This window comes from Ananas comosus, linkage group 23 (assembly GCF_001540865.1).
Source record: "Ananas comosus cultivar F153 linkage group 23, ASM154086v1, whole genome shotgun sequence".
NCBI classification, from domain to species: Eukaryota; Viridiplantae; Streptophyta; class Magnoliopsida; order Poales; family Bromeliaceae; genus Ananas; species Ananas comosus.
In genome coordinates, this window is record NC_033643.1 from 3,323,265 (window position 1) to 3,345,220 (window position 21,956).

General features: G+C 34.0%; 3 protein-coding genes and 1 pseudogene across 5 annotated transcripts; all 4 read left to right on the forward strand.

Moving 5' to 3' along the window:
- LOC109728068 (histone H2AX) lies at nucleotides 575-1,746 on the forward strand. Its single transcript, XM_020258352.1, has 2 exons — nucleotides 575-949; nucleotides 1,321-1,746. The coding sequence occupies exons 1-2, from the start codon at nucleotides 752-754 to the stop codon at nucleotides 1,540-1,542; spliced, it is 420 nt and encodes a 139-aa protein (XP_020113941.1). The 5' UTR covers nucleotides 575-751; the 3' UTR covers nucleotides 1,543-1,746.
- Nucleotides 1,932-5,908, forward strand: LOC109728067 (annotated as a pseudogene).
- Nucleotides 6,754-8,075, forward strand: LOC109728077 (histone H2AX). The gene is made up of 3 exons (XM_020258375.1): nucleotides 6,754-6,863; nucleotides 6,954-7,188; nucleotides 7,657-8,075. The coding sequence occupies exons 2-3, from the start codon at nucleotides 6,991-6,993 to the stop codon at nucleotides 7,876-7,878; spliced, it is 420 nt and encodes a 139-aa protein (XP_020113964.1). The 5' UTR covers nucleotides 6,754-6,863; nucleotides 6,954-6,990; the 3' UTR covers nucleotides 7,879-8,075.
- On the forward strand, nucleotides 8,268-13,174 carry LOC109728076. Of its 3 annotated transcripts, XM_020258374.1 has the most exons (8): nucleotides 8,664-8,735; nucleotides 9,211-9,274; nucleotides 9,426-9,644; nucleotides 9,874-9,960; nucleotides 10,366-10,512; nucleotides 11,913-11,939; nucleotides 12,046-12,141; nucleotides 12,461-13,174. In XM_020258374.1, exons 2-8 carry the CDS (start codon nucleotides 9,236-9,238, stop codon nucleotides 12,680-12,682), a joined length of 837 nt encoding a protein of 278 aa, XP_020113963.1. In that variant the 5' UTR covers nucleotides 8,664-8,735; nucleotides 9,211-9,235; the 3' UTR covers nucleotides 12,683-13,174. The 3 variants fall into 3 exon arrangements, with proteins under 3 accessions (XP_020113960.1, XP_020113961.1, XP_020113963.1); XM_020258371.1 differs by lacking the exon at nucleotides 9,211-9,274 and having other exon boundaries at nucleotides 8,268-8,735; nucleotides 12,461-13,171; XM_020258372.1 differs by lacking the exon at nucleotides 9,211-9,274 and having other exon boundaries at nucleotides 8,268-8,735; nucleotides 12,046-12,136; nucleotides 12,461-12,654.

Consider the following 21,956-nt stretch of genomic DNA (forward strand, 5'->3'; position numbering starts at 1 on the left):
TTATTTCAAGCTAATCACCAATAACCAAAATAGAAAAGTCTATCCGCCGAATCATTTATTACATCTAATTTGAGTTTGAAATGTAAAAAATTTGGGAGTGGTTCCTATCAAGGACTAGAATCAGTCGTTTGCATACTTGCACCATGGAATGAGAAGTATTTTAGTTTTTTTTATTTTTTTCAAATTTACATTTCTATTATTATTTTATTCATGAAGTATTTTTTAAAAAAGTTCATAGACATATTATTAAAAATCTTTATGGTAACAATTATATCACATAGAATATATTCCAAATAAATTTCATCGTGGCATGTAAGATACTATTTATAATGTTTTATAAATTTTTTTGTTGTTGAAATGTGAAACTTTTTGATTGAACGGTATAACTTCAATTTTAGTGGGCGGTGTATGAAATGTGGGAAGATGCCCGGTGCATCGACCAATTCGTTCTCCGAGTACAGCTGAACCAATAATCTCGCTCCACGTTGGCGATCCGCTACAGCCCATTCCGACCAATCAGAGCGAAGCACCCTTTCAAACTCCTCCCCTCATCACCTCCCTATAAATACTTCCGATCATCTCGTTCCCAAAAACAAAGCCTCTACCCCGCTCTCTCTCTCGTGTTAGGGTTTCCAATCCATTACCCCCTCCACCTCTCCTCTTCCTCTCTAGGGTTGGGGTATCGATCCACTCCCTTCTCCTCCTCCACTCTAGGGTTAGGGTTTCGATCCAAACTACGACCCCGACGACGATGAGCTCCTCGGGATCGACCAAGGGCGGGCGCGGCAAGGCCAAGGCGACGAAATCGGTCTCACGGTCGCAGAAGGCAGGTCTCCAGTTCCCCGTCGGCCGCATCGCCCGCTTCCTCAAGGCCGGGAAGTACGCCGACCGCGTCGGCGCCGGCGCTCCCGTATACCTCTCTGCAGTCCTCGAGTACCTCGCCGCCGAGGTCGGTGATCGATTCTTGCCTTGCCCTAGAAATCACTGTAGATGCATCTTATGTGCTGTGAAAGGATCCGCATTTCTAAAATTCGGGAAAAAAAGGGATAATTTTTGGGACAATTAGGGTGTCAGATCTTGGATAGTTCTTTAGCTGAATCCTTTGGAGGATTCGAAATCAGTATTTGGATTTTTATCTGCTTTCTTTTGAATCAATCAATTGTTTAGGAATATCTGATGCTTAGGTAATAGGTTTTTCATATTGTTTGGATATGTGAGAGGCAGGCAACAAATTTCTTGTCTTGTTCGTAGTGTTAGCTTTTATGTTCTTGCTGTGTTCTTGCTTTGGTTCAATCTGATTTGATGTGGATTTCATTTCAGGTTCTTGAGTTAGCTGGCAATGCTGCAAGGGATAACAAGAAGAATAGGATTGTGCCACGGCATATACAGCTTGCTGTGAGGAATGATGAGGAACTGAGTAAGCTTTTGGGGATGGTGACAATTGCGAATGGTGGGGTTTTGCCCAACATTCATCAGACTTTGTTGCCCAAGAAGGCGGGGAAGGATAAGGGGGAACTTGGATCGGCATCACAGGAGTTTTAGATTTGTTTTAGCTATAAATAATTTGAGGTCGGATGGAAAGGTTTTGTTGTTGGTGTGGTTTCCTTTTTCTGGGTTATGGTTTGTAATGTAAGGAGTGGGTTAGGAATATAGTGCTTTTTGATCTTAATTAACTACAGTTTTTAATGTCTTGAAAGCTAAAACTACTGGTGTGAAAGGATGTGCATCTTAGATGTGTATTTTTCATTTTTATTGCATTGTTGGTGTATATTTTCCTTATCTGCTTGCCTTTCTCATTAAGTGATTTGACTGAGTTTTTGGAATCAGTTGGGACATGGGAAGTTTGGACCTTGAATTCAATTTCATCTTTTAAGATCAACCTTGTTGTGTTTTAAGTTTTAACCTTTAGTTAGTGGAAATATACTTTTAACATCAAGCCTTCATTTTTCTTCTCCTATGCCCTCTTTACATGTGATTCAAATTGAGGGCAAAGTGAGAAATGTTGGTGTGTCAATAATAAACATCCTAAGGCTGATAAATAGCTACAATGTACTATAGTTGAATAGCATTCATTATGTTATTAAACTTATTTATGTGATAGGCCTAGTAGCGCGGCAACTGTATTCATTACAAGCATCATAAAATGTAATTAAGCTTCTGCCGGTCCTTTTCTGAGTGTGTTTTATTTTCAGAACTTTGTGGTAGTAGGATTTTGATGTACATCAGTGTGCAGCTGATCTGTATGCTAGTTGGCACATAAGTGTGATTGCTTGCTGACATGCCTCATTCCACTATGGTCTATCCTTGATTGGGATTTGTGATCCAATTGATTCATAAGCTATTTAATTTTGCTTGTGGTCTTGGAAGAATTGAAACATTTCTTGGCTTTGTTTTTTGTTAAGGAGAGACTATGAGAATTTATCAGTGTTCTTGCACCATATGTAGTGGCGGGCTTGCATTAGATCAGCTTAAGTGGTTGGTGTTGGAAATTGTTTTTCTGAAACCTTATGATCAAATGCTTGCTATTAGAAGATGTTTCTTTTTTTTTTTGTTTTAAATTAATGTTAAAGAACCTCAGTATTGTTTGGTAGCATCTTTAGATGCAAACAATTTTCTTACCCTACTTTTTGCTTATTTTAGATCTCTAATCTAACAACAATGTTATGTCCATTACAGACTGACACTGGAAAAGTATCTGCCAAGGTGAGAATTATCAGTTAAATGTTCTTCATGTTCAGTTATAATGTTTAATTTATCTTATACCTGTAACGCGCGTTTAAGCAGATGCTGAATAGGTTCTCATGTATAGCACTGGCTGGTGTAGCAACATTGTATCTTTTGTATTGGTGCTCTGAAGGAGGGCTCGCTGAACGTTAGTAAGGTAAGCTGAAATTATCAAACATTAAACACGCCTTAAATTGATTCTTGCATTTTTGATATTTACATTTGTCTAGTATTTTATAGATGTCCTCAAAAAAGCTTATCTTATTACAGAAACACACTATTAAAAGACTGTTTGTTGAGAAATGTGTACTCAACTGCTCTCGGCATTTAAGATACTCTCCCTTTAAGACAAGTGTGGTTATTATTACGAAAAACTGCAGCTTTCAACGATGTCTACACCATCTTTTGATTTGAGAGGCAAATGTTGAGTATAAAAGGTTGGTTCTTTTACAAAATTAAGATCCTGTAACTTGCTTTGTTTTGAAATGTGTGTACAGTTGGATGGGTTGCTGAAGAGCTTAGGGTTTACACAGAAAAAGAGCTGATTCACAGGTTAGATGGGCTGGGCTGAACACCATTCTATTACTGCGTCAACATGAAAGCGCTAGATTGCAGCTAGTGGAGGCAATGTCTTCAATTCCGTACAAAATTTTGAGGAACGGTTTAATGCACCATTTGCATGCGATGTATCTCTCAATGATGAGGAATAGCTACTGATTATTCGTCGTTTCCATCAAGTGAGATTACTAATTCTTTCTTTTTTTTTACTTTTTTTTTTGGGTGCTTTTGCAAGCCTTTCTTTGTGTCCTTTTTGTGATAATTGCAATCTGTTTAACTCAGGTTATACGTCCCTTTCTTCTGAGAAGGAAAAAGGATGAAGTTGAAAAGTATCTTCCTGGGAAAACACAAGTAATACTTAAATGCGACATGTCTGCTTGGCAAAAAGCATATTACCAGCAGGTCACTGACTTGGGGAGGGTCGGACTAGAATCTGGTAAGTTAGACCTGCTTAACTATTCTGCCCCATTTGGATGACTTTCTCAAATACTAAAGTTTGGTTTGTACATTATGTTGGCATTTATTTTGAATTTGTTTGTAGTCTAAATATTCTTTGGCATGTTTACTTATCGAAACACGTACTCTTGTAAATTATCTATTTGCACCGTATGTACTCTTGTAAATTATCTATTTGCACTGTATCTTCGTGAAATCTGAATTTCACACATAATTTGTTATATATAGCTCTTTACTTACAAAAATGCCCCTCTTAAAAAGATCTTTTGGATGTGAATGTATAATTCCCCAACTTACGGTTCTTTTGAAAGAAACTGCACTTTGGAGGGTTATTTATGAAAATTCAGATTCTTCAGGGGTTTGTAATTTAACTAGAAGGTTTTGCTGCTATATATATGCAAAAGCCTAATATTCGTTTCATGCAGAGGGCCACATTCGACTCTTCGCAGGCATAAAATCAAAATCTCTCCTGAATTTGTCAATGCAGCTCAGGAAGTGCTGCAATCATCCCTACCTATTCGTAGGAGAATATAACATGTGGCAGAAGGAACAAATTGTTAGAGCTTCAGGGAAGTTCGAATCGTTGGATCGTTTACTTTCAAAGCTTCAAAGAACCAGTCACAGAGTTCTACTTTTCTCCCAAATGACACATCTAATTAATATCTTAGAAATCTACTTGCAACTTTACAATTTTAAGTACCTTCGAATTGATGGGTCGATGAAGACCAAAGAGCGAGGGGCATTGCTTAGACAGTTCAATGCGCCAGATTCTCCCTATTTTTAGGTTTCTATTGAGCACACGACCTGGTGGTCTCGGAGTGAACTTACAGGCTGCAGATACTGTAATTATCTTTGATAGTGACCGGAACCCTCAAATGGACCAACAGGTGGAAGATCAAGCCCATCGAATTGGGCAGAAGGAAGTTTGGGTTTTTGTGTTGGTTAGTGTTGGCTCGATCGAAGAGGAGATATTGGATCGTGCAAAACAGAAGATGGGTATTGATGCAAAGGTCATCCGGGCAACACTACCTCCACAGGTTGGTGTTCTTATTAAGGCAGATTGCGTTGCATCTACATGCTTTTCAATTATTTATATTGTTGATCAGTTTCAAACTCGGTGTAGAGACACGGAAGTTGGAAAAAGCAAACAAAATCCATATTTGTAGAGTTTGCAAACAATCTGCCAACACTTCCAAAGGGAACAGAGCAAATTCTCAAAATTTTAACCTGGAATTATCTTAAGGAAAAGGGGAGAAATAAATTATATCAATCAGTGATCTAAAGTGTTCGTTCTTGTTTCTCTTTGCAGCACAGGTGAGAGCTGTTGCAAGAGATCATGCGGAGAGGAACGAGCACTCTGGGAGCTGACATCCCTGAGCGAACGTGAGATTAGTCGTCTGACGGCACGTAATGAAGAGGAGTTCTGTCTATTTGAGAAGATGGATGAAGAGAGGCGGCACAGGGAAAGATACAGATCGAGGCTAATGGAGGAAAACGAAGTGCTCGAATGGGTATTCCCCAAAAACACCAGAAGTAAAGCAAAGGGAACCCTAATCTCGGACACCCATAACAATCAAGTTAGCAGAAAGAGGCAGCGTAAGGAGGTGGTATGTGCTGATTTATTGAGTGATATCCCGTGGATGAAGGCTGTGGATGAAGGGGAGGACTTGTCGAAGCTGACCGCTAGGGTGAAGAGGAAAGAGCGCCCTTCCAACGTGCATGAATCTGTCGCTTTCAAGGAGAACAGTGAAAACATATCGAGTTAAACTTTGAAAAAGTTACAAGTTGGAGCGGCCAAGAAAGATGACGGTGAAGGTGTAGTAGGCGAGGTTGTTTATAGTAGGTGGCAAAACAATATTGTCACGCGGAAGACTCGCAAGAGAAAATGCTCTAGCCACGGCTACTCCAGTTCATCATCGGATGTGAAAGGACGGCAGGGTCTAGAAAGATAGCCTGAGATCCGTCGCATTGAATTTTATAAGTTAAAAAGAGACTATTGAAAACTGTCTTTTTCTGTATTGTTTGTTCATTATTTTTTCTTGTATTCCTCCTAAAGTGATAGCTTATGGGATTTAAAACTAATAATTCTTAGAAATATTACGAAGGTAGGCAATTATAAGCAGTTTCACAGCTGGGGTTCGTGCAAAAAGATTATGTAGCCTTTATTTAATTTTCAGTCTCGTAAAATTTACAGCTTTAGCTGCTGATGGATTGCTTAATGTTTTTGATGATTGCATATTTAGTGGTACTGTTAAGAAGATTCTAGGAGCATATTTGGTTCATCATTTATGATTAGAATAGAAATAGGAAATGAAAATCAATTGTATTAGAATAAAAAATAAAATGAGAAATTACTTAAAATTAATTGGCTCATTACTGAAATAGAAATTAGAATTGATATTTATAATTTTGAGAGAGAATTTTGATTAAGACGGAGAAAAGTGATGATGAAAGAGAAGTTCATCGTGTCTGTGAGAAAAGACTTTTTAAGTAGTTTATTTTGGAACAGACAGTGAAATTCAGAATTGGATTGGAATATAAATAGATTTGATCATTTTTATTTAAGGATGGAATGAAAGTTAAAATTCGATTTTTATAAAACAAATGATGATTATCGAAATTAATAAATTTTATTTATATTTCGAAGTTTAAAATAGGTGAACCAATTAGGCCGTCATTGTTTTGGAAGTGAAAACTGTACGTGGAGTTACTGAAAATGATTTTTGAGCTTAATGTGTAATTAAATTGGCTCTCTTAGTTTCAGTTTGTTCCAATCTTAAATGTCCGAGGGAAATTTGTAGCGCGAAAGTGAAAAACTTATTATTACTTTTATCAACATTTTTGTTCTAAGAAGATGGCATCGTATACAGTCCTGCTGTAACAGCTGGATGAATCAGCTCCCTCCACGCTGGCGATCTTCCACAAACCATTCCGACCAATCAGAGGGAAGCACCCTTTCAAACTCCTCCCCTCATCACCTCCCTATAAATACTTCCGATCATCTCGTTCCCACAAACAAAGCCTCTCTCTCTCTCTCTCTCCCTCTCTCTCTCTCTCTACCTCTCCCTCTCTCGAGTCTCGTGTTAGGGTTTCCATCCATTCCCCTTGATCTCCTCCGCACTAGGGTAAGGGTTTCGACTTTCGAGAGAATCACCTGTCCTCTTTCTCTTTAGGGTTAGGGTTTCGATCCATTCCGTTCTCCTTCTCCACTCTAGGGTTAGGGTTTCGATCCAAACTGCGACACCGACGACGATGAGCTCCTCGGGATCGACCAAGGGAGGGCGCGGCAAGGCTAAGGCGACGAAATCGGTCTCCCGGTCGCAGAAGGCCGGTCTCCAGTTCCCCGTCGGCCGCATCGCCCGCTTCCTCAAGGCCGGGAAGTACGCCGACCGCGTCGGCGCCGGCGCTCCCGTATACCTCTCTGCAGTCCTCGAGTACCTCGCCGCCGAGGTCGGTGATCGATTCTTGCCTTGCCCTAGATATCACTGTAGATGCATCTTATGTGCTGTGAAAGGATCCACATTTCTAAAATTCGGAAAAAGAAATTAGGATAATTTTTTGGGGACAATTAGGGTATCAGATCTTGGATAGTTCTTTAGCTGAATCGTTTAGTGGCTTTGAAATCAGTATTTGGTGTATTAACTGCGTTCTTTTGAATCAAACAATTGTTTAGGAATATCCGATGCTTAGGTAATTGGTTTTTCATATAGTTCTTTAGATGTTTTTGATATATTTGTTTGATCAGATTTTGGATTAAAGCATTGGTGATCATTAAATTTGTCTGAGTGTGATGTATGATTTGTTTGCATATGTGAGAGGCAGGCAACAATTTTCTTGTCTTGTTCGTAGTGTTAGCTTTTATGTTCTTGCTGTGTTCTTGCTTTGGTTCAGTCTGATTTGATGTGGATTTCATTTCAGGTTCTTGAGTTGGCTGGCAATGCTGCGAGGGATAACAAGAAGAATAGGATTGTGCCACGGCATATACAACTTGCGGTGAGGAATGATGAGGAACTGAGTAAGCTTTTGGGAATGGTGACAATTGCAAATGGTGGGGTTTTACCCAACATTCATCAGACTTTGTTGCCCAAGAAGGCGGGGAAGGATAAGGGGGAACTTGGATCAGCGTCACAGGAGTTTTAGATTTGTGTTAGCTATAAATAATTTGAGTAAGGATGGAAAGGTTTTGTTGTTGGTGTGGTTTCTTTTTTCTGGGTTATGATTTGTAATGTATGGAGTAGGTTAGGAATATAGTGCTTTTTGATCTTAATTAACTGCAGTTTTTAATGTCATAAAAGCTAAAACTACTGGGGTGAAATGATGTGCATCTTTGATGTGTATTTGTCTTTTTTATTGCACTGTTGGTTATATTTTCCTTATCTGCTTGTGTTTCTCATTAAGTTGACTTGACTGAGTTTTTGGAATCAGTTGGGACATGGGAAGTTTGGACCTTGAATTCAATTTCTTCTTTTATGATTTACTTTGTTGTGTTTTAAGTTTTAACCTTTAGTTAGCAGAAATGTACTTTTAATATTAACCCTTTACTTTTCTTCTCCCATATCCTCTTTACATGTGTGATTCAAATGGAGGGCAAAGTGAGAAATGTCACTTTCAGGGCAACTGTGACCTCTAGTTTATTTGGTGGATATGTGGCTGGACCACATTGATTTTTAACTTTTTGAGGGGCAACTGATAAGAAAGGGCTTCCTTTTTGAACAAGCTGCTGTCTTTGCTCTGTTTTTGGGGAAAGGAGGATGAATTTGGTGTTATGTTGTGGTGGCTATTTGCCTAATATAAAGATGAGAGTGCCTATTTGTAGAGCTCTGAAGCCCTCTGATTCAGCTTTGAGTTCTCTTCGTGAGACAGGTGGATCAAGGTTGCAGGTGCTGGAGCAAGTTGACGAGGAGCTGAGGAGGGGAGATGATAGGGCTGCTCTTTCTCTGGTGAAGGGCCTGCAAGGGAAGCCTGAGGGTCTTAGGTGCTTTGGAGCAGCAAGGCAGGTTGTTGTTTCTCGCCATGTTCATGAACAACTGTTCTCTTGAATATTCATTCTCTGGTTTAATTTAAGAGTAAAAAGGGTAACTCCTTGGTTTCCTTTTATGTGGCCTTTAAGGTACTGTTGATGTGTTGGCATTATCTTGGGCATTATTCTTGGATGCGTGCTTAAACCAATAAGTGTTTGTTATGTGTGATTGCCAACACATTAGCTGTATACATGTAGCAGGCTAGCAGCACTGTCATATAGAAAGTTCAAGAGTAATGGTTGTTCTGCTTCACAATTGTTAGATGGACATATTCGTTGGGTTGCTCGTGTTCATGCTGTGTAAATGCTGATTTTAAAACTGATGAGAGGACTGTACCTTCTTTTCTTTCTAATTAAAAAGCTTTCTTTTGTGTATGCCTTCCAAAGTTCATTTTTGAAACTTTAGCATGCAGAGCTTGCTGTAATATGTTATGTGGCATGTCTTGCTTCAGCCGACTATAGGCATGCTGTTGTGCCATGGGAAGGCAAGCCTTGGTTGCACCTATGAAACATGATGTAATGATTTGGTTTGTAATTTGTATTTTATTTATTTTATTGACATCTTTTATAACTTTGCTTATTGGTAGATTTTCTATTGTCTTTTTGTTTTTTTTTCCTGAAATTTGCTGTTGGTAACTATGTCGGCATGGTTAAATTTGTGTTTTAGGTGCCCCAAAGACTTTACAGCTTAGATGAGCTGAAGTTGAATGGAATCGATACATCCTCTTTTCTATCACCTGTTGATTTCACTCTGGGTTCAATCGAGAGAAATCTTCAGTTTGCCGCACTTCTAGGAGGCTTTTCAGCATGGGTTGCATTTGGTTTTTCGCCAGCACAGATTCTGTACATTTCATTAGGTCTACTGTTTCTGTGGTCTGTAGACTTGGTAAGTTATTGATTTCTTCATATTAAAGCTGCAGTATTCTTGGTTTTTGCATAGTAAAGAAAATGGCATTTGGTTTTAGTACTTTGCTATGTTTGTGTTTTTCATAATCATTTTGGTGCTGTTTTCTTTTCTACGCATTTCTAATTTCTTGTTTAGTAAATTCAGTAGCTCTCAACTGGTTTTTTTTATTTTTATTTGTTAAGCTGTCATATGATTATACATTTTTTAGGTCTCTTTTAATGGAGGTCTGAGGAATTTGTTGCTTGATACCATTGGTCATTCATTCAGTCAAAAGTATCACAACAGAGTTGTTCAGGTAAGCTTCAATATCTATCAATATCGTGAATTATTCATTTTCAAGTGTCTGAAAGTGGCCCGTACTACGAGATAGTAAATTTGCATTTTCCTTTATATTTGTGTTGACCCGAGAGACCCTCTTTTTTGAACATTAAATATATATATTCTGCATAAAATTAGCTTTTAATATTCACTCAAGCATCTGTGTCTTCTAAACTAGAATGTGCTCTTAAGGCTTTGAACTCAAGACCTTAAAATTCTGTTCGTTGTGTGTGTATCATTATTGACTTGAGCTCTCTAATAGATCAATTTATTAGCTTCCTTAAACAGATGAAAATGTACAGCTGCATTTTATGGTGTTGATTGTGTAACGGCATACTATACTTTCTCAGGAACTAATGTCCTGAGGATGGATATTGTGCAGCATGAAGCTGGTCACTTCTTAATAGCATACTTGCTTGGTGTACTCCCAAAGGGATATACATTGACTAGCTGGGAAGCTTTGATTAAGGAAGGATCACTTAATGTGCAAGCAGGGACTACTTTTGTGGATTTCGAGTTCCTTGAGGAAGTAAGTTCTATATATCGTGTCAATCTTCTTATTGTTTGTTTCCTTGCTTACTGTGATATGTTGTACTATTTGTTTCATGAATAATGACGCATTTAAAGTCTCTTGATGCCTTGATTGCCTTTTTTGTTCTCTTTCTCAACTTCTATGATATATACTTCTTTTGTTAGAAATTACTTGATATATTTAAATGTGGGAACCAAAAATGTTGGCGTGTCAAGTATAAACATCCTAAGGCTTGTTATGTTGATAAATAGCTACAATATACTATAGTTGAATAGCATTCATTATGTTATTTAACTTGTTTATACGTGATAGGCCTAGTAGCACGATAATTTTATTCATTACAAGCATTGTAAGATGTAATTAAGCTTCTGCTGGTCCTTTTCTGAGTGTGCAGCTATTTTCAGTATTTTCTGATAGTAGGATTTTGATATGCATCAGTGTGCAGCTGACCTATGTGCTAGTTGGCACATAAGTGTAATTGCTTGCTAACATGCCTCGTTCGACGGTGGTCTATCCTTGATTTTGATTTGTGATCCAATTTGTTCATAAGCTATTTAATTTTGCTCGTGGTCTTGGAATAATTGAAACAACTCTTGGCTTCCTTTTTGTGAAGGAGAGGCCTCGTAATCTCTATGAGAATTTATCAATGTTCTTGCACCATATATAGTGGTGGGCTTGCATGAGATTGGCTTATGTGCTTACTGTCAGAAATTGTTCCTGAAACCTTATGATCAAATGCTTGCTATTAGAAGACATCTCCTTTTTCTTCTTTTTTTAAAATAACATTAAATAGGGATGTCAATGGATACGGATACTCGAAATTTTATCCGAGCCTGAATTCGAACATAACGGATTTATCCAATGCTGAATGGATATGGTTTTGGATATGAATATCAAAAACAAAAATTTGATGGATATGAATTTTGTTATGGATTTTGACCGTACCCGATCCAAACCTGAACCTGATCCGAACCCGACTCGAATCTGAATTTATTTTACATTATATATAATATGTATATAAAAATTTGATGTTATATTTGAATTTGTATTTTAAAAATTTAGATTTAATATAATATATTTTGAAATATTGAAAAGAGATAATTGTTTCGGGTTCGAATTTTTGGGTTCAGGTTTGGATTTGGGTTTCCGATTTTTGGCCGTGTTCGGGTTTGGATATGGATTTATAAAATTTGTCGTGTTCGAGTTTGGGTTTCATGTTTGGAGTCGGGTTCGGGTTTGGGTTTTGAAAATCCACTCCAAATTTGACCCCTTTACATCCCTAATGTTAAAAAACCTTTATGTTGTTGGGTAGCATCTTTGGATGCAAACAATAATCTTATCCTACCTTTTACTTATTTTAGATCTCTAATCTAACAACAGTGTTATGTCCATTGCAGATTGACACCGGAAAAGTATCTGCGAAGGTGAGAATTATCAGTTAAAATGTTCTTCATGTACAGTTTTGCAGGTCATTATAAAGTTCTTTATTATGTTTTATATATCTTATCCCTGTGATGCATGTTTAAGCAGATGCTGAATAGGTTCTCATGCATAGCACTGGCTGGTGTAGCAACAGAGTATCTTTTATATGGGTACTCTGAAGGAGGGCTTGCCGACATTGGTAAGGTAAAGCTGAAATTATTAAACATTAAACACACCTTAAATTGATTCATGCATTTTGGATATTTACATTTGTATGCTATTTTATAGATGTCCTCAAAAAAGCTTATCTTATACAGAAACACCCTGTTAAATAACCGGTTGAGAATTTTGTAATCAACTGCTCTCGGCATATGAGATACTCTCCCTTTAAGACAAGTGTGGTTATTATTACCAAACACTGCAGTTTTCAACAATGTATACACCATCTAAGTGTTCTAGTATAGAAAGTTCTTTTACAAAACTAAGATCCTGTTACTTGCTCTGTTTTGAAATGTGTGCACAGTTGGATGGGTTGCTGAAGAGCTTAGGGTTTACACAAAAAAAAGCTGATTCACAGGTTAGATGGGCTGTGCTGAACACCATTCTATTACTGCGCCGACATGAAAGAGCTAGATTACAGCTAGCGGAGGCAATGTCTTCAGGAATGTCTGTTGGTTCTTGCATTGGAGTAATAGAAATGAACATTGACTCTGCCGATGTTGAGATGCAGGTTGGTGGAGAATAGCCACGACCTATCTCAACCAAAAAAAAAAAAAAAAAAAAACGAGATAATGGTGAGGAGCACACTTGCCCGTTACTTGTATTGCATTGGAATGATCTTTTTGATTGTGCTGTAGTGTAGTACAATCTACTTGCTGTGGGAAACCCTGCCAGATTAGTTTCATTTGATGCTTGTTCAACTATAACAAGCCCGAGTAAAAGGGAAGATATATTGCGAAAGAAGGATTGTCAACCCAGCGCTGGAAGTTCGCACACCTGTTTACGGAGAGCATCTTACTACCAGCATATGCTACTACAAGCATAAAGGCTTTTAGATTAGAATTCTGCGGAAATAATTCTTTTCTAAACTGTTGCTGGTTTATACTACACGAATTGTTCTGACCTCGAGTCTTCTTTCTTGATATTGTCCCAGATTTTACTGCGATTATTACGATGCTTCTATCATGCACGCTGGTACGCACTTCATTATAATTTTCTATTGTTTCTTTGTTTCTTCCTTTTTGGGTAGTTGTGTCTTTCTTGCTCCAAGATAAATATTTTGATGGGTTTAGTTCAAACCTCCGGTGGTGTCGGGCGTTATATTATTACGAATATGATTGTCTTTACAGTTATTTTTTTATTATAAAGTATTTAGAGTGATGGCTTACAGACAAAATCATTAAAATTAGATTTCATATATATATATTTTTTGACATTATATATCTTGTCTTGTCATAAAAACACATCTAAAAATGACAATTTTAATGATTGTTATAGGGTGTTTTTTTAATTTGCTATTTAGACTAAAAATTAATAACTTTGATCTTGAATTGGAAATTTTGATCTCTTATTTTAAAATGGCCATTTTATTTTTATTGCTTATTTTATGGGTTTTATTGTGATTTTAAAAAATTTTCAAATTCGGATTGTAGATGTTTTTAATATTAAATATTGGCCAATTTGAATAAAAAATTTATTACTTTTGAGTTTTTGCAAAAAGAGGCCGTTTTTTTGAATTTTGTAGTTTTTTTGAATTTTGTAGATTCAAACCGAATTTTTAGAAAGATGATAAAGCTATCCTTTTTTCGAAATGCATAAAAATTATATGCCATTAAGTGTAAAATTTTTTGAAAATGACAATTGTTAAACCATAATTATATGTATTTTTTTCGTGAGATGAGAATTTTCATTTAAGATAAAATAAAAAAAATAAAATATAATTAATAAGATGAAAAAGTATAATATTTTCTCAAATAGTACAATATGTTTTTCCAAATAGTTTAATATAAATAGTGCAATATATATATTGTTAATACACATTTTGTATGATTTTTATACTAAATTACGTACAGTTTAGTATATTACATAAAAATAATATAATGGATTATAATATATTATAAAAATTATATAATATATAAACAAATGGTGCATATTTTATATTGTTTGTGTATATATTTACATCATTTGTGTAAATGTTGTACTATTATGAAAGAATGTTGCATCATTTAGATGTGTGTTGCACTCTTTTTTTAAAAAAATTAAATTTTATTGTATATTAAATAAAATTTTTTGGAAATAAAAATTGCTAAGTTATAATTATATGTAACTTTTTAATGAAACGAGAAACCTCATTGAAGATAAAATAAAAAAATAAAAAATAAGTAATAAAATAAAAAGTGTAACATTTTCTCAAATAGTGCAATATTTATATAAGTAGTGTAATATATGTATTATTAATACACATTTTGTATGATTTTTATATTAAATTACATACAGTTTAGTATATTATGCATTGTTAATATATATTTTGTTTTATTATTTTCACGTAATATACTAAATTGTACGTAATTTAGTATAAAAATCATACAAAATGTGTGCTAACAAAACATATGTTGCACTACTTATATAGATATTGTACTATTTGAGAGGATGTTACACTCTTTCAGTTTACTAATTATTTTTTATTCTTTTTATTGTATTTTGAATGAGGATTCTCGTTTCACGAGAAAGTTACCTGTAATTATGGTTTAACCGTTGTTATTTTTAAGAAATTTTATTTAATATATAATAAAATTTAATTTTTTTTTAAAAAAGTGCAACACATATCAAAATAGTGCAACATTCTCTTATAATAGTGCAATATTTACACAAATAGTATAAATATTTGTATAAATAATATAAAATATGTATCGTTTGTACATATATTATATAATTTTCTTATATATTGTAATATATATTATATTATTTTTATGTAATATACTAAACTGTATGTAATTTAGTGTAAAAATTATGCAAAATGTGTTTTAATAATACAGATATTGCACTATTTAAGAGGATATTGCATTTTTCATCTTATTAATTATTTTTTATTCTTTTTAGTTTGTCTTGAATGAGTTTTCTCTGTTTTACGAGGAAGATATATGTAATTATAACTTAGTAATTGTTATTTTTCAAAAAATTTGACATATTATTTAATATACAATAAAATTTAATTTTCAAAAACAGAGAGTGCAACACACATCTAAATAGTGCAACATCCTTTTATAATAGTGAAACGTTTACACAAATAATGTAAATATCCGTACAAAGTATAATATATATACCGTTTGTATATATATTATATAATTTTTATAATATGTTGTAATATATTATATTATTTTTACCTAATATACTAAATTACATATAATTTAGTGTAAGAAATCATGCAAAATGTGTATTAACAATACATATGTTACACTATTTATATAGATTTGTACTATTTGGAAGAACATGTTGTACTATTTAAAAAAATGTTGCACTCTTTCATTTTATTAATTATTAATTATGTTTTTATTTTGTTTTGAATGAGATTTCTCGTTTCACAAAAAATAAACATGTAATTATAATTTAGTAATTTTTATTTTTAAGAAATTTGATACTTTATTTAATACGCAATGAAATTTAATTTTTTTTAAAAAAAGAGTGCCAACACATATTTAAATAGTGCAACATCTTTTTATAATAGTGTAATGTTTATATAAATAATTTAAATATCTAGACAAATAGTGTAAAATATATATCGTTTGTACATATATTATATAACTTTTATAATATGTTGTAATATTTTATATTATTTTCGCATAATATATTAAACTATACGTAATTTAGTGCAAAAATTATACAAAATGTGCATTAACAATGCATATGTTGCACTACTTATACAAATATTGTACTATTTGGAAGAACGTGTTGCACTATTTGAGAGAATATTGTACTCTTTTATTTTATTATATTTTATTCTTTTTATCTTGTTTGGTGTGAAGCTTCTTGTTTTATGAAAAATGTACATATAATTATGACTTAGGTTGTCATTTCTAAAAAATTTTACACTTGATAGTTTAGCAGTTGTATTTTTTTAGACATTTAAAAAATATAATTTTTATGCATTTTGAAAGAGGGGTAGTTTGGTTATCCTTTTAAAAATTTAGTCCGAATCTGCAAAATCTAAAAAGATAGTCTACTTTTGCAAAAGCTCAAAATAATAAATTTTTTATGCAAATTGGCCTTAAATATTTTAGAAGTTTCTCCTTTTTCTTTCTTGTAGCAACAGGATCCAATAATCATGTATGTTCTAATTAACTTTTTCCCTTTCTTTTTCCAGCAACTATATATATGTTAATCGTCATTATCTATCTTGTATGCTTACATTATCCTATTTGTTATACCTACTAGTAATGTTAAAAAGTGAAAAAAAATTATTTACATCTAATCTAATCTTGTAAATTCCTTTTTTTAATTAACAATAAATAATTACAATGTAAGTTAAGTTTTTATGTATTATTAAATCATTTGTANGCTTGGTACTATTGATAGTATAATAGCATAATTCTATATAGAGTCCGGCTACTATACTATTGCGCTGAATATGAGCGAGATGACTCGAGCTTATATTTTACTGTTTACAAACGAGCGATTGGATTTCGAACTTATTTTGTGTTGATTTGATTTCGAACTCATTTTGTGTTGAATATAAGGTGGCTCGCAAACATACGCAGCTAAAAAGTTTAGTGTTTCAACTGCTGCTTAAATTGATAGCAGCACTTTTTAAAGGTAAGAATTATCATGCATGTCTTAACAAATATCTGGAGTCATTAAAATTTTTTTATACTCTATGGTGTATACTCTATTTTTCTTCTCAGTAACTATGTGAAAACTTTTAGTTAATATTGTATTTACTCTTTTAGTTAATATTTTATTTACTTGTTATCAAATTTTGTAAATCTACATTTTTCAAACTAATAATAAATAGCCACCGTCAAATTTTAAGGCCAATTTACATTAAAAAATTGACAAATTTTGAGCTTTTATAAAAGTTGGTTGTCTTTTTCTATTTTGCAAATTCGATTCAAAATTTTAGCAAATTGATTAAAATATCCTTATCATTTTTTCCCTCTTCTCTTTTTTTTCTTCTCTTTTTTTTCGCTCGTTCATTTTTTTTCTCTCGCCGAAAAAAGCGCAAAGGAGGCAGAGGCGCCTCGCCTCTTACCCTCGTGCCCTCGCTCTCGCACCCTTCACCCTTCTCCCCTTCGACCTCGTTAAGGCCGTGCCACGACTCTTTTTTTTTATGACACCTCTCTTGATCTCTCGCATTTCCCTGCCTTTCTCGTCCTCTCTCTCCCTCCTCTGCCGCCCTCGACGACGATACATCTTCGCCGACGTCGATGCCACGGAGGTCGCTGCAGCGACGCAGCCTCGAAGCCGGGGGGCTTTAGCGACGGCGCCATGGCCGTTGGCAGAGATGGGTGATCAAAAAAAAATTATAGAAGAAGAAAGAATAAAAAAATAAAAATAAAAAAATTATAAAAAAAGAAAGATGAAGATAAAATTACACCGTTATAATAAAATTGTACCGTTTTAAAAAAATATTGCACTATTATGGACCCACTATTTAAGATATAAACTGTATCCTTTAAAACAAAAATTACACTCGTTAAACGAAAATTGCACTATTTGAGATATATTTATACTGTTTCTTCTCTTAGGGGCTGTTTGGTTGGATGTAGTTGCAGAAACAGTGTAGTTGGAAATACATGCAGTTGCAAATGCTGCAGTTGTAATTACACCTAGTCTGTTTGGTTTTACGCAGTTGCAACTGCCGCAGTTACATTTCTTCTGTTTGGTAATATGAAGCTGATAGTTGTATTTGTGAATTTTGTCACATTTTCAGATAGAATGGTGAGATTACTTTCACTAAACATAAAATAATTGTATAAATTTATTAATCATTTAAATTTACTATTTATAAATAAATAAGTAGATATATATAATATTCTTCAACTTATTAATCGACACATTTAAAATTTTTAATTTATTTAATTTTAATATGTAAATCAAACTTTAAAATTTAAACGATTCTCTCATTTTTTTTATCAAATTTAATAATTATAATTAATTAAAACTTATTAAATTAACATACACGATCACATTCTATAAAATTTTTTTAAAAAAATATATTCTATATTCTTAAATAAAATAAATTTAAAATTTAATTTTTGCCAAAGCTTGTATTGTCATAAAAATTTTAACATTATTATGCTAGTTTATTTACAAATATTTTTTATTTACTATATAGCATATATTTATTATTTATAGGCTATTTATATTATTTAATTATTGTTTAATCTTCTTAAAGTGATCCTATTCCCTCACTAAACATTAACGTTGCAGTTGATACTACCATACCAACTTTGATGTATTCCAACGCAGCTATTTAAACCTTCTTGTCGAATTGAAACCATAGTTAGTTAATTCGGATCGGCAAAAATTCGTACGGATATAATTCGGAATATAAATTCCGTACCCTATTTTTAAAATCGTGAAAAAATCGCTTAAAACGGATTCGCCAAATATATCGGAATACTGATTTATACGGATATTATACGTTACCCAATTAAAGAATTGGGATCAAAAAATTCCGTGATCTATTAAATTAATTTTTTTCCATCAAATTATCAATTGCATAAATATCTTCAATTTTTAAGAATAATAAAGAATAAAAAGCACAAAATAATAAAAAATAATAATAAACAGAGAATGAACACATTCATTAAATGATAGTATAATAAAGGAGATTCTGGTACCACTAAGTTAATCTAAGAATTATTTATTCTCTATGTTTGGTTGCTTTGTGCATAACAAACATAATGGACACATTCAATTTAAGTCAGCCAGGAGCCATTTGTGTATAAAAAACGTATTCATCAAATGGACTAAAAAGCTTCCAACTTTGGCTTTGTAAAAAAAACACCCGATTACTGATCTATCTTGTTGATAGCTGAAGCGGAAGCGGAAGAGGCGACGAGTAGGTTTCGACTTGTTGAATAGTGAAGTAACCCGATCTTCGATCTTCAACTTTCTGAAGACGAGCTTCCATGCCGTTGCGGCGAGCTGCCGGGAAGGGTAAAGAGGGGAGGGAAGGACCGCCGGACAGCCATAGGGTCGCCGTGGCAGGGGCTTCGACGGTTTTTGTGAAAAGTTGAGCGCCGCAAACCGCCGCAGGGTTGAGAAAGTTAGGCAAACCCTTTTTTTTAATAAGAGTGTGGTGGCCGTGAGAATGGTGTGTGGACTCGTTGCGTGAAGGAGGCGTTCGAGAAAGGTTTTTTTTTTTTTTTTTTTATTTTTTTTTTGGCACGACATGCCGATTCAGAAAATGCACTTGTTTTTTTTTTCCCGTTTGGGCCACCGCGAGCCCCGACGTGGCTCGCAGCAACGGGCCGACATTTTTGGCCTAATTATTCGCCGAATACCCGTTAATTCGGCAATAAATTCTTTTTGCCCAAAAACAACGCGAATTATTCCGAATTTTGGAAAAATGCTAACGGCAATTTACAACCAGCGCAATAAGATTGATATGCGTAAAATTTCGAATTTCAAACCAATGGCGCAGAAATAATTCGCCACAAATTTAACTAACATCGATTGAAACTGTCAACTAATAATACCCTCACTACACCTAAAGCTCAATACAAGGAAATTATTGTATGGCTGAAGTCATGCATTGTGAGCTAAAGACTGCAAAAGAAAAACTAGCAGTTTAGTCCAGATCGTCAAAATTGTGCATACCAAACAGCACCTTATTTGTATTTTTGAGATGTAAAGTCCAGCATCCATTAAAATAAAGTATAATCTTTAAACGAAAAATTAAATTATTTGAAAGATATTGATACTAATTTTTAAATTACACTCTTAAGGATATAAAACCGTACAGCGCGATCCTTAAAAAAAGAAAAAATATACCTTTTTTAAACGAAGACATTGTTTTAAAAGAATTATTTATATGTGCTTCCTTCTCTTGTTGCACTATTTGAAATATAAATTACCACACCTTTAAAAAAATATTTAATCTATTTGAAGAGGATAATGTGTAACACCTAAGTTCTCATTCGATCGTTTGGCTTGGCATCTGAATTTTTTGCGATTTGGTCTTTGTGAACATTTTGACACGTGCTGTGATTGAACCAATAAAATAATCATGAGCACCAAGTATTTAACTAGTTTTTTAGGTTTTCGACTTAAAAATGGTATAATTAGATGAAAATGATGCAAAAGGTGTAAATCAACGATGGTAAGAACAAACTCTATAACATCGAGCCTTGTGAGCTGATCTGTGCCAAATGATCAAATCCCAGTAAATGGTGCTATCCTACTGCCCACTCGATTAGCAACGGGAGTCGATAGCCACCAAGGGGCTCCGGTGCTATCGATTTTAAAGCTTCGCGTTAGATTTAAATGCCGGTGTTAGTATTATTTTTAACCTGTGAGAGGATCCATAAACTTAACATATCAACCAATTAGGCCATTTACCACCTCTTTAAAATTGGTTGAAGAAAAAGTTGACGCTCACACTAATTCCAGGGGCCGTTGCTAAGTTATAGTGTCAGTGCGCCAGGCTGACGTGGTCTATGTCGATTAGTCGGTTTTGGTTTTGGTACTTGACTAATGATACGGCCCCACATCATCCACGCTGCATATTTTCTCATCCAAAGCTAAAAGACCAACTAGCAGCACGATAGCTTTTGTGCAAACTGAATAGTATTCTGCACACCTAATTCTATATACAATATATATAATATATATATATATATATATACGAGAGAGAAGAGAAGAGAGAGACGAAGAGAGAGAGAATCCGGTTATAATACTATCGATAGCACTAAGGATTTTGTGCTATTGAGTTTTCTACCATTAAATTTAACCTTTGATTATTTTTACCCGTTAGATTATACTATTCAACCAACCACCCACTCAACCTTAGGACGTCCATATCATCCTAACCGCATATTTCTCAATTCAAGAACTAAAAAACTAATAGCATCAATAGCTTGGTATATACACACACATGCCTAAAAAAAAATACGTATCCATGTTATGGCACTCTGCACAAGAGCTTTTTGAATGTTAAAAAAGAGCTTTGTCAAGTCATGGCACATTTTAAAAATTTTAATTTAATAATATCATTCCCAAACTCATTCTATAATGAAGTCTCATGTAGCTAGTGCTAAAGATATACACGAAATAGTTAAAGATATATTAGACAAAAATAAAAGATAAATTTACCTCCCAAATCACCTTTTAAATAGAATTTTCTTACAAAAACATTGAAAATAATCTCACCAATATTTTTGAAAGATATGTTTCAATTCCATACAACCAAACAAATTATTTCTAGTTATAAGGCTTTTCACTATATTCAGAAAACACGTAAATATAACTCTTGCATTTTTCCAACAAAATAGCCCTTAACTACATCAATATGAGAGAGGTATATATATATGCAAAGAATTCAAAAATTTCTAGTTTCATGGCCCACATTTTTTTCAATGCTGGGCTACTAATTTCTGGACCCTGGCCCAGCAAGGCCCTGCCCGAGCAACTCGGAGCTGAACAGTTCCATGGGCCAACTTAATGTTTTTAAATATTATGATTCTTCGAAATTTTTTAAATGCTTCATGACTCCCGTGTCTTTAAATACTAATTTTATAAAACGATAAACTTCAAAAACTAAGCATATGGTTCCGCACTTTCTCACTTAGTATTTTATGGTTTAAAGTATATTAAGTTAATATTCTATAATTTCATTTTCATCTTTTCGTTAGCTTTTTCGTTAATATTTCGTTAAATTATATACAAAAAACTTCAGATAATTCATCTAAATTTATCGAATATTTATTTTAGTACCCTTTAATTTTAACTTTGTCACTTATTTAACGAAAAGAATTAATAAAATTAACAATAAGAAAATACAAATAAAATTTCAGAAC